This window comes from Schistocerca cancellata, unplaced genomic scaffold (assembly GCF_023864275.1).
Source record: "Schistocerca cancellata isolate TAMUIC-IGC-003103 unplaced genomic scaffold, iqSchCanc2.1 HiC_scaffold_1147, whole genome shotgun sequence".
In the NCBI taxonomy this organism is placed as follows: Eukaryota; Metazoa; Arthropoda; class Insecta; order Orthoptera; family Acrididae; genus Schistocerca; species Schistocerca cancellata.
The window spans coordinates 614,184-627,678 of record NW_026047146.1 but is presented as its reverse complement, the minus strand read 5'-3'; the positions used below and the strand labels follow the sequence as shown (position 1 = coordinate 627,678).

Sequence of the window (13,495 nt, the reverse complement as noted above, 5' to 3'; positions counted from 1 at the left end):
TGCTGCATGCACTCATGTGTGACGCAGGGGCTCTTCGCCATTTGTGCTACCTCTCAATATAAACTGAAGGTGGCCTCAGAACCCAAACGATGGGTATCATTGGCACCAACATCAGCCACAACTTGTAGACAGCCACACCCTGTGTGTTTCGTAGCCACAGACAGGACATTTTCCACATCTCAGATGAGGCTCCATGGCAGACATATTCAGTACACATAGGATTCATTTCCAGTCCTGGATGCCATTTCCGTAAGGAGCTCCATAATATGTTTGACGTTGGGGGTCCTGATTAACTAGAAAACTTCTCTCCACTTGGGTCTGTCTGGACCCTGATGAATGAACATCTGCCAGTCCACTCACAGGGTCAGTGGGTGAGGCAGCCTCCACATCACTCTCTGCCTCAAACAGCGCTAACTGTTACGACCCATCCCTCACCATTTGGTGAGGACAACTCAGCCACATTGGGTACACCACAAGGTGTCTTGACAACAGAGCCAGTGGGCAAAATAGGTGGCACCTTAGGCATCCTATGTGATGAGCCAGATTCTCGGCCCCCAGTACTACAATAGGCAGCAGCCTGAATTCTGCTGAATATGGCAAAACGCATCTTCAGCTGTTGGTGAACTGAGGCCAGCTCCTCCATCTGCACACAGTGTGCACACATTATATCCATTCCAGTATTACTATTCAAGTATTAACAGTAAAACACACAGAGGAAGCTATATATGTAGCTTGCTATTGTTCTGATGTTTCACCAGTGGTGGCTAATGCATTATTGCACTGTGTAGCTTTTCATTCAAAAGAATTAATATCTGTGCAACAGACCACGAATACACTTTAAAGTTACTAAAATATGGGATTGCACCTCTTTACTACAAAAGCATTGAAGGAATGTAATCATAAAATGAGAGCAAGAGAGAGAGAGAGAGAGAGAGAGAGAGAGAGAGAGAGAGAGAGAGAGAGAGAGAGAGAGAGGGGGGGGGGGGGGGGAGCTACATATGAAGGGCTTATTTCAATAGTGGTATAAGTCCATTACCTCCACTTTTCTGTCTATAATGCTTCTGAAATTAATGATCCAAACAAAGAGAAAGAAAGGTTTGTGTCTAGCAAGAAGCCATATGCTTGAATATATTTGTGGTATCTCAACTGCAGATTTTTCAGCACTCATTTAACTTTAGGACTCTGTATCTCAAGATGAACAAAAATGGACTTGTACCACTATTGAAATAAGCCCTTCATATGTAACCTGATTCTGAAACAACCCTGATTAAATCAGGGTATTGTTAGCAGTCAAATAATGTATGGGCTTCACCTTTGTTTCAAGTAACAGTAACCTAATATCATACATGCTAATTGATTTTGAGTGCTATGGGTGTTATTTCAGGCAGAATTTGGCTGCTCAATAATGCTACGTTCAAGGAGCAGGGATTGTTGACTAAAGAAGGTCATGAAAGTTAGCCTGAGGTAAAGTTACATATTTTTGATTAAACATAAATGGAAGGAATCACTATCACTGCAAAATACATTTTTATTCATATCTAATCTCAACATGTCAAATATGCATGTGTTGTCTGTTCTTTTGGACATGTCCAAGGGGACAGACAGCATTTTGATCCTGCAGCCACAATGACTCAGGGACAAAGGAAGTAGAGACATTAGTTGTCTGTGCGCATTAATTTACATCAATGGGGAGTGTTGAAAATTTGTGCTGGACCAGGAATTGAACCCAAGTCTCATGTGGACTGGGCAGTTGCAGTGACAACTATGCCATTTGGACACAGTGGTCATCACATCTGCATGGTCTGCTCTAGCATGCTTCCTGTCAGACCCAAATTCTGAACTTACTCACCACTGATGCAGTGCTCATGCTCATGCTCATGATCCTCCTTACACATGGTGTCTCACTGGTTCCTGTAAGAGGTAGTGTGGTGTGCACCTACACTGAAAGGATCATTGGCTGACATCACCTTAATTACGTATGTGGTGTCCATTCTTTCGAATATGTAAATGTATCATCACATCATGTTCCAACAATCTGAACATGTTTTCCTTACTGCAATCATTTGTCCAGCATTGTGGACGTGAATGTGTAATATCAGCATTCCCTGTTTGTGACCATTTCTTGGTAAAAACAATTTTCACAATATGGTATAATTTTGCATGCTGGGATCAACCCACAACAATGGGGAGAAACATTCAGGCAGTGTGATATTCCTCCTCTCACTGTGCCATTATGGTCAACACTCGCTCATTGTGCAGCTTCATCAATGCATCTGAAAGGGGCAACAGTGCGTACTGGGAGCATTAAGTGATTGACTACCGATACCTTGTATTTTCTACTGGTTTGAATAAAATATGGCTGTTGATATACTTTCCGGGATGTGAGGTCGTGGTCCAAGAACTTTTCTGCTCCTTACGTTTCGTCCAGGACTGCGCTGGACTTCCTCAGAGGCGCTGCTCCGCTGAGTCTTGCCGACTGAGCGGAGCAGCGCCTCTGAGGAAGTCCAGCGCAGTCCTGGATGAAACGTAAGGAGCAGAAAAGTTCTTGGACCACGACCTCACATCCCGGAAAGTATATCAACAGCCATGTCAACCGGTCGTGAAAGCCTTCATTCTTGAATAAAATATGCTTACCTTTCAGTAGATAATTATGCATCCCCTACTGTGCTCTGCTGGTGTCACATACTGCAGTTTGAGCCTCTGAGACAAGCAGTTGCTGGCCATTCAAAACAAACAAAAGACAACTCTGTAATAGACTGCACGAATCTATGCATTACAGTTTTGTAAATGTGAGATTACATCTCTGAAACTTACTCATTGTTACTACATAGGGACCCTACCATTTTCCAGAGAATATGTAGTGGAGGTCACAAAACTAATGAAAGTTCTGATCTGAGTCTTAAACTCTGCTCAAAATTGGGTGATAGTATTTCATCCACAGCTTGACTCTACAAATTAAAAGATGTTCTCTTGCCTCACTTACAAATGTTCATTGCCTCTTCAGCCAACAGCCAAAAAGTGAGCCTAGGGTGTCCTCTGAGCCCAACCAACAGATTTTGTTGTTGCACACGAGCCTCAGTTCACAGCTGGCCAATAGAACTTACACCATATCTCATATGAGACAGTGGCAGATACAGAAAAACCTCAAGGAGGGCACACTAAAGATATCTTGAGCTATCTTTACTTTTACTGTAATAAAAGCTAATCAAGTCATATGGAAAATGTAAGAAAGTTTTATTTAAACTGATTATACACATATACATGATATAAAAAAGTTATAGTTGTGGTTCTGTACTTTAAATGATGAATTCTATGCACCTACTCTTCCTGACAAATTGGTTAATTACATTGTCAGCGCGACAAGCAATCTCAGGGTGAGTGTCCAACAGAGCTAAGCCATTAAGTCGATCCTCCTTCACTGTTGACCTCAGCCATATCTTTGTACACCGCAGTGTTGAAAAACTTCCTTCTACTGCAGCAATAGATGCATGTAGACAAATATTTTGTACAGCGTGTGCAAAGTAGGATAGTCAGATATAGGATAGAGAGACAAGGCTTGCATAACAAAAACACAATCATTAAGGGCATTTCTGCTCGTTGCTTGTATTGAAGAGACTGTCCCATTAGTCTCTTTTTAATCACACAGTGTGAGTCATCTTCAAAATACAGTAGTTAGGTTAAGCACTGATTTAGTTTGTGCGCAAGATCATTAGCATCATATTCCAGTAATTGTGATGGAAAAAGGATGTTGAATTTAAAATGATAAATATTTTCTTCAGCAAAACGCTCTCTCATGCCAGTTGTAACATGGTCTAGTGTTGGAATAAAAAGTTACTTTCTAATATGTCATAGCATCATCATTATGATGAATGTCAAATTTAATTTTGCTTTTGCCATTGCCCAATGCCCAAGATATGGTCTTGTAAGATTTTGCTGACTGCTGACTGAATATGTTATGCGCATGTCACTTGGTGTAAATAGATTGATAAGAAACTCCCCTTTTCTCCCCCTTCTGCCCCCGCGCCCTGTCTCCCTGCCCCCGCGCCCTGTCTCCCTGCCCCCGCGCCCTGTCTCCCTGCCCCCGCGCCCTGTCTCCCTGCCCCCGCGCCCTGTCTCCCTGCCCCCGCGCCCTGTCTCCCTGCCCCCGCGCCCCCACCCTGTCTCGGCCCCTTCTCTCCCCCTGTATGACAGTGCCATGTAGGAACAAGACAGATGCCCTGATACGTCAGTTTCTTGGTTTTTCAGTTTCTTGAAGACCCATTAAAGACTGGCGACCCTAGTTTTTGCGTAAAGCAAGATCCCGAACTGAATCACCGTGCTGCTGGATCTGAGCATAATGTAAGTTTTCACACAAGCACTGTATTGTGCAGGAAGTGTAGTAAGAAACTCTAGTTAGATGTGTTATTTGTAGGGTATTACCAATAGTATTTTAACAGCACTTGTAACATGCCTATCTTTATGAATCATTACTGTTGCATTAATTTTTTATTGTAATTCTATGTAATGAATGCCTTAAGTACATATTTGGTGTAAACGGAGCAAGGAAGACTTCCTCTTGGAAGTAATTGTTAATCTTGTTACACCTCTGTGCCACAGTGCTGTGACATATGTGGAACTATGACATGTGATGGATGTATATTCTAGAGTTCCCAGTCACTATTCACTGTAGTATTTACATCATTACTGAAATCCTGCTGTGGAATTCCTTATGATTTTCCTCCAGTACACATGACATAAATTTGCATTGTTCCCTAAAGAGCAGGCACTGAAAATACATGGTGATATGGCAAGAACATCAAATTTGGGTGATTTTGATGATAATGTGTGGTGGAATGCCACATTCATTTGATTAATGACCAAAAATTCCTCTTGTTTATGGGTTTACTGTTGGAAGATTATTTGCATCTTTATATTATCTGAGTTTAATTTTGAAATGTTGCCACATACATATATCAAATTTGTATATGGGAGTACAACCATCCAATAGAGTAGGCCATAGTGCCTCTGAAATCAGAGTGGATTATGTGAGAGGAATAGAAAGTGAAAGTATGCCAAATAAGTACTGCACAATGGCTGATAGCAAAATCAGGGGCAATAGAACTGATTTTGATGCATTCTGATACACTCTCTTCACAATTGATAAGAATCTCTGCAAAGTTGGGTGATATTAATGAGAAAAGAATATTGAGAGCTGTCATATACACACAGAAGATAGCAAGCAGTTATAATTCACAGATTGTGTTCTTCTTTCAGTCTGTTGAAGATCCATTGGGAATATCTTTGTCCACTGATTTTATCAAGGAGGATCCTGAATTAAATATAACAGAGAATACTGTAAGTATTTACATCTCTGATGATGTATTGCATGTATTCAAGTAGTAAGTCTTTTGTTAAGTGTGTAGAGTAAAAGATGCATTGCAGTGGAATTGTCACTGATTGTCAGTTTTCTGGAATTTGTTGCTGTTTGTAATTGTAGAGTTTTCTTGTACTTCTGCACTTGACTTTCATATCACCTCTTACATTCTGACTGTTTTAAAGAGAAGTGGAAGGGGACTAGTGGCTGGTATAATGCTGTTCTCAGTAGCCCTTGTTGTTATCAACTACATTGTATAATGGTTGTCTGTGATGGTCGCGAAATTCACATTTAGATGAAGTGTAAGTTCTAATAGTGTAGATAATTTGAGAAATATTCCTACTTTCAACAACTTCTGATAAATAGAATTCAAAAGAACACTGGCTCTTCTTATCTTTTGTGTGAATCATACTTATTCTTGAGTTTGCCCTAAAATTTTTTTGGGATTTGAAAAACAGAGATGAAATTTGTGGGTTCTAGATCAGCCCCAATATGTTGGCCACAAACTGTACATATTGTGACAGCTTCTGTGGTACCTGTTGTATTACTTCTAAAATTTTCATTAATAGAAAAACTCTTATAGCTTTTAGTGAATGATTGTATATAGCTGAAGCCATGTATGGCCTCATCATTCGAGTCCTGGCAGATCTGAAGAAGAAAGATTTTTTTTTTTAAATATGCTTTATGACCTTGCTAAGGGAAGGAGAAGCTCACATTGATAAACATGTCACAAGAATGAAATTAGACAAATATTGGGGAACATTCAACATGCATTTGCGAAGGTTAGGTACTGGCTCACTCTTGATCTGATTGTTCATAAACAAACTTTTGGAAGTTATAAAGGATTTTTTCAGGCACTGAAATGTTAGCTTCTTCAGACACTGGAATGTGTGGTGATTATACAAGCATACAGGTCTAGGATCCAAACTATCATGCTAGGGACAGCTCAGAGAGTATATAAAGGAGTGTAGCTGATTCACAGCTAACAGGCCAAGACTTAAATGTCACAGGGACTAATGTTATGCCATTTTAAACAAATGAAAGGGATGCATTGGCATCACAAGTAGACAGGACAGTAAATGAAACAGTAGTAGTGTTGTTCCACAAGAAGGGTTTTACAGAAATGAGAATACTGCACATAGTAGTCAGGGATGTGCATATGAGGAGTTTGGCTAAAACAGTGATCTGTAGGGTGTCCTAGGGCATAGCTGTAGTTGTCAAAGTGGCTGGATTGTAGTTGGTGACCACTTACCATGAAAATACAAAAGGCCATACTGGCCTTCATATGCAGCCCAAGATATCACAGGTGAAACAAGATGTCTCCATGGCACCAGGGCCAGAGGTTCAGGGATAGTGTCCACTGCATGGAGTGCTGCTCCCATAGCAAGTGTGAAGAACAGTGTGTTGCTGATTGTGTGGTCTGGAATACCATGTCATGTGGTTGGCACTGAAATCACTGATGTTGTACCCCACTTGTTACTTTGAAAATACGTAACTTAGATTAAACAGTGGTAGACACCTGAGAAATCTATGAATAGGATGTGTGACCATAACAGTGATGCTGAGTAGTACATGCAGTTGTGCAGTAAATATCTTAGCTCCGTCAGCTAGAGTGGACATGCAACCTTTGTGGTCTCGGGAGCATAAAATGCAAGAGCTTGATAATGATGCAGAAAAATAGGGCTGACCATTTTGATACTGGCACATGGCCAGCAAGATTCTGTAGTAATTGTGGAATTGGGAATTTTATTAGGTAATTGCATGAGAAGCTAGAGCAAGCTAGCAAGATAGCAAATTAATACTTTGTTTTAGAAGCAGTTCAGTGCCAGGCTGCTACATCTGTTACTGGTAGGTTCAGACAACACACAAGTGTAATGGAGATCCTTCAGGAACTCAAATGAGAATTCTGGGAGGGAGGATGATGTTCTTTCTAGAAACAGTATTGAGAAAATTTAGAGAACTGCCATTTGAAGCTGACTGGTGAACGATTTTGTTGTTTCCAACATACACAGCACATAAGGACTATGAAGGTGAAATTTGAGAAGTCAGGGCTGATTGACAGGCACATATACAGTCTTTTTCACTCATATTTGTGAGTGGAATGGGAACGGAAATCACCAGCAGGGTTATGGGGTACCCTTTGCGATGTGCCATTAAGTGGATAGCGGAGTATAGATGTATGTGGAAATTCTAGGTAAAATAAGTACCTGACAAATGTAGTAGGAGTAACAATGTTATTTTTCATAGTAGTAAATGTACATATACATACATACAAAATAATCAATTACTAGTTCCCTTAATTAGCCGTGCGAGTAGATTAGCACTAGTCACAAACAGCTTGTTGTCACTACACTTCAGAGATAAATCCCTGTGGGAGCTTCTGCCTTAAGATTTGCAGTGTGGCTCATCCCACATCCATCCACATCTTCATTTATGGAATGCAATGTGTAAATTCAAGAATGAACAAATGAATAACATTCACACCATATCTCTAGCCAGAACAGTGTTGAAAGCAAATTTAATTTTCGGAAAAACAGTCTGAAACATTTAATAATAGGTGCAACCCATCAAGACAAATTAAGATCATCATATTTCACTGAAAGAAGTTATACCTGTATAAGCAATTCCTCAAGGATGTTTAAAATCATCAGATTTCACAAGGCTATAACTTTATTTATTACAAAGGTACAGAATTGGGGTCAGATTTTTATTTCTGTACATGCCTGCAAAGCCTTTATTTCCAAAGGAACCATATGATTTTGATGTTGCTCACATTTTGTGTGTGTGTGCACATACATCATTAAGGTACTTTTCACAGCTATGTTTAGGACCAGATTCGTCATTTACTGATCACAAATATCAAAATCCTTTTCTACACATTTAAGCATCCAGACAATAGACTTGATCCACACATTTGCAAGCATGTCAGTTTAGGAAACTCAATGCTGTTCCCATGTAGCATCATAGTTCATCCAGTGTTATTGGAACACATAGGTGGAGCCTTTCACTAACACCCACCAATAAAAAAGATACCATACTGTGAGATGAAGCAAATTTCATGGTCAGGTCTGCAGACCCTTTAGCTGATCAATGCTGCTTCCAATGCAGTGGTATACCATCTGTATGAAAAATTATATTTCTGATAATTTCCCATCTCTTCTGTTTTTTGGCCATCAATGTGTTTTCTAACATTGTCAACTTTCTTCAATTTGTTACAGAATTTGCTCCTCTTCAGATTCAGTTCAGTGCTAATCTCATCAAACTGTTCATCACATTACTTACGTTTAGTAATAACTCCTGATCGCTACCAACAAACTTCCTGCCCCATATTGCACAGCACTTTACCCTTATTAATGTTGCAGCTACCAGTTCAAGTCATCCCTTGAAGACTCATTTTATAAGATGGAAAAGCAATCAGAAATGGCCTGCTACTAGAAGAAGTAGACACTACTGGTCACACACTGAATGAAACATACTGCATCCAATTCCTTGGTGTCTGCTTGGGTTTCAATTGAAATGGGGTCGACAAATTCGTAAAATTGTCAAGTTGATCCCTTCAGCATTACTCACCTACAGGCAATTTCAATGGCATCTTTTGGAGTTTTCACTTGTTGTTGGAATTGTCTTCTGGGAAAGCCAAATAGAAATAAATAAAATATTAATTTTATTTAATGTGAAAGGCAATAGAGAGTTCCATAGTGACATGTAGATGCAAAGTGTTCACATCACATTCCTACTACAAGCTTTTATAGGATAAATACTAATTTGTTCATTGCTGCCATGTCCTATAAGATTACCCTATAGGCTAGGACTGAGAGAAAGCGTGCTGGGAAGCATTTCTGCATGTAGACACTCTGGAGCAGGCTGTTCCAACCGAGCTCCAGGGAGCCGGAGCGCTCACTGCAGCAGCTCGGAGCCCGCGTGGAGGGGGGAAAGCGAACTCACTGCCCCCTGGCTGCATGCAGCCGCAACTGACACAATAATCCATGTTCGATGACAGCTATGACTAGGGGCGGGAGCCCTGTACCTATATTGGAGGATGGTATTTTTCTATTCATTGAGAGGGATGGTCGTCCGCAGTCTTGTATGTCATAAAGTATTTAATTCTGGGAAGAGCTACAATATACGACGACATTATACACGTCTTCATGCAGCGGACAGGTAGAAGGCGTTGCACGCAGAGAACTGGTAGCCAGGCTTAAGAACGACAAACCAGGAGACGTAAGTTTAAAAACAGTTTCGTAATACGGAGTGTATCAAGACATGCAACATAGTTCGTGTTCTGTAATGCGTTTATAATATTCAGGTGAATGAAAGTGGACAAAACACTACTGAATCTGCAATTCGAGCAAGCTACAGGGTCGCTCACATCATTGGGACGAGTGGCAAGCCGTTTTCGGTGGGACCACTCGTAAAATCGTGCATGGCAGCAGTTGCAGAATGTTTGTTTCCAAGGGAGGTACTGGCAATTGAAGGGGTTTGCCTGTCGAAGCAAACAATGTCTCGTCGAATTCTGGACATGGCAGCAGATTTAGAGACGGAGCTCATGAAAAAGGTGGAGAGCTTTGTTGCATTTTCACTAGCGCCTGACGAAAGCACCGACATATCGGACTGTGCTCAGCTTGCAGTCTTTGTGCGTGGTGTCGACATGGAGCTGGAAGTAACTGAAGAACTCTTGGATGTGGTACCACTCGATTACACCGCAACAGGACGTGAGATTTTTTAAGCTGTTTGTGAATCAGTGGACAATATGAATTTGCAGTGGGATAAGCTCCATCCTGTAGCGACAGAAAGTGCATCACAAATGATCGGGCGTCACCAAGGTTTTGCTTCTCGTTTGCAAAATAAACTCAGGGACGAATTCGGGAAAGACATTTTGACTCTTCATTGTTTTATTCACCAACAGGCACTGTGTGCTGAAACAGTAGAGCTAGGTGGCGTAATAAAAGATGTCGTGAAGTGTGTGAATTTTTTGCGTCGTCATGGTATGAATCATCGCCAATTCAAAGGATTCCTGAAAGATATGGAAGCGGAGTATGGAGATATACCTTACCACAGTACAGTTCGTTGGCTGAGTCGGGGAAAAGTTCTTGATGTTTTCTTTGCCATTCGTGAGGAAATATCCCTTTTTCTCTAAATGAAAGGGGAAGAAATGCATTGTCTGAAAGATATAAAATGGATATCAGACCTGGCGTTCCTAGCTGACATAACCATGCATCTGAATAATATAAATCTGTCATTGCAGGGCAAAGGGCAGCTACTCGCTGACATGCATGACCAGATCAAGCGTACATGGAAAAGTTACGTTTATTTGAGAGGCAGATGAGTAATGGACATTTAACATTCTTCAATCGTCTTTGCTTCTTTAAAATTACCTGAGGGTACTACTTTCAGCGATTACCAAGCAAAGTTAAAGCAGCTCATCGCGTCGTTTGATCACAATTTCGAGACCTCACTGTTTTGGATGTGGAACTTAAGGTGTTCAGCGCTCCTTTTTCAGTTTCCCCTGATGACTTGTCATCGTCACTTCCATTTGGCATTATTGATTTCAACTTTGTTGAAAGAGAGGTACTACAACACGGTATCATTCATTACAGCAAAAAACATTTCCCAAGCTTCAGAACAATGCCGCTCAGATCATCTGCGTGTTTGGATCTAGATGTTGTTGTGAGCAGCTTTTCTCAGCAATGAAAAGAGTAAAAAGTAAGGAATGATCGTTCCTTCGGGATGCAACAATGAAGGCCATCCTTCACATTAACTCTGGAACACTTTGACGCCTGATATTTCCAATCTTGTAATGAAAAGGAAATTTCAAGCTACAGAGGCCCAATAAATTTAGTATGCAATTTCTTGTACAATAGTTGTTTCTTATTTATTTCCTGAACATCATATTTCCTGGTGTAGCATGTCACCACGTCTTAGCAGCTAAGAGAATGAGGTTGTAAGACGCAGCGGGCACATCAAAACACTCGCCTTGCCGCCTGCCTGAGCCAGCCGTGCCACGTGCCGGCGTGCCGGCCCACTTGAATGGTCACAGCGAGCGACACGGCTCTCTGGAGCAGGGAGCGCTCCGCGGCTCACGACGGATCCGACGAGCTGGAACAGCCTGCTCTGGAGGAACATTCATTAATTACAGGGCAGAGAGAGATGAGCTTTTTGGTTATCTCATTCTCATGCTGGTGTCTCCTTAATTTGTTATCGATCTGAATGCCTAAGAACTTAACTCTTGGAACCTCATCCAGTGTCTGTCATTGATATCTCCTTGTATCGGAAAGTCATTTGAATTTGTTTGGAATTGCATGATATATGCTTTTTTAAGTATAAAGGTTGAATTTTTGTGCTGTTGCCTGTAAACCAGTTGCAAGCATGTTCCATTATTCTTCTGGCTGTTTCTAGTATGAATGTGTTTGGCCATTATCAGTGTACTAATTATCGGCAAGCATTGCAGATTTTGAAGGCATCTCCAATGGCTTTAGCACAACATTTATGTAGGTCAGTCCTGTGGGACATCATATGTATTGTTTCCCCATTCTGTATTCAGTTTTCCTCCCAAGGTATCATTTATCACTATGACCCAGTTTATTGTTGCTAAGTTAAGATTCATTTCTTGTAGGTGTAATTCATTTAACATGACAACACTTGTAGTTTCCCTGAGTAAAGGGAGATTAAGGCTTTAATGTGATGCCAATAAGTTTTCTCCACTTCTGTGTGACTTGTACAGTTACAGAATGAAAAAGTCATCCCAGCATTGGGGGACTGCTGTAAATAGTGAAGGAGAACATTTTGTTGATTATTTAAGTCTCTTATTTGTATCTGTTATATATTAAAATTAGGTAAATATGCCATGAACCATATACCAACCAAATAATTGCTGGAAATGGGTACATATGCCTTACCTTTTTTCATTTTATTGGTAAACTGTGTTTCCTTTCATCACTGTCTAACCAGTATGTATAATGTTCAAAACAAAACGTGGTCTGTTAAGCCCAGTGTCTGAATACAGATGTTGCAAACACGGATCGGTATTGTACATATCTTTTGCAACACAGTTAACTCAATGGATGTGGGCTAAGTCTTCAATGATGAATCATATTGTGTTTAGTTGTCAAGTTTATAAAGAATTTAATATTTTCTCAAAACAATTCTGATCTACAAGTAAGGTTATGGCTGAGTAAATGTCAGAACATTCTTAATTTCTTGTCATAAAATGATGAGGCTCTGTTGAGAGGTTAATGTAATCTGTCCACTATTGATTCTCATAATATTTGAGGAGTAGTGTTTGAGTCAGCTGTGTTGTGCCAGTTAACCAACATAACAGCTAATTACTCTTGTTGTGAAGTATTGGTTTAAATAATTTTAATGAACAACCCATAGGGTGCATTGAAATATTTTGTAGGTTATCAAATAAATTTGTTTACTTCATTGTAGAAATGACTGAACTACTAAATATCCACCAATTGATGTTGGAAATAATTTGATTTTGTTGTATGATCAGTAGGCCTGGTAGTTGCAGTGGATAGAGATACAATTATTTCTTAATGGAATACAACAGTATAGTTACTCATTAAATGTTAGTTGAATCGAAAGTACAATTCAGCTGAGGAAAGAGCAATTCCAAGTTTTCTCTTGGTCAATCACATGTTTGAAAAGTGAGTTTCATTCATTGTTATAGTAACAGTTCCTTTTCTAAATGATTGATAATGGATTCACACAATTGGCCGTGTGGAATTAAAGATAGCTTCTGAAAGAATTTCTTAAAATTATGTTTAAATCAGAAATTATTTGAATTGCACCCTTCCTTTAAAATCCAAATACATAAGGAATATGAAATAAAATATGGCGTTTCAGTCTTCGATCGCTATTATTTTATTTTCAATTACCGGTTTCGGGCTAGCTGCCCATCTTCAGATCTGTTAGACAATATTAAAAATGTAATTAATAAGAGAGATACAGTTAGTGATAAAAATATCTTAGTTTACAAAAAGAAATTTTGGAACGTATTAAATGCCAACATACCATGTGTTGTAGTTACAGAGTAACTTGTCCGTACAGAACACACAGTTCACTGTCATAAGTAAAGTAAATTTCAATCTGTTAAAACATTATATCACAGTATTTAAGAGTAACCTGATTGGTAACAGT

General features: G+C 39.9%; 1 protein-coding gene across 1 annotated transcript in view; it reads left to right on the top strand.

Annotated features, from left to right (window-relative positions):
- LOC126159809 (zinc finger protein 493-like) overlaps positions 1 to 13,495 on the top strand; it is a 116,750-nt gene that overhangs the window by 24,635 nt on the left and 78,620 nt on the right. Inside the window, exon 4 of the mRNA XM_049916611.1 lies at positions 5,254 to 5,334. Within this exon, the coding sequence (XP_049772568.1) occupies positions 5,254 to 5,334 (81 nt within the window). The remainder of the gene's footprint in view (positions 1 to 5,253; positions 5,335 to 13,495) is intronic.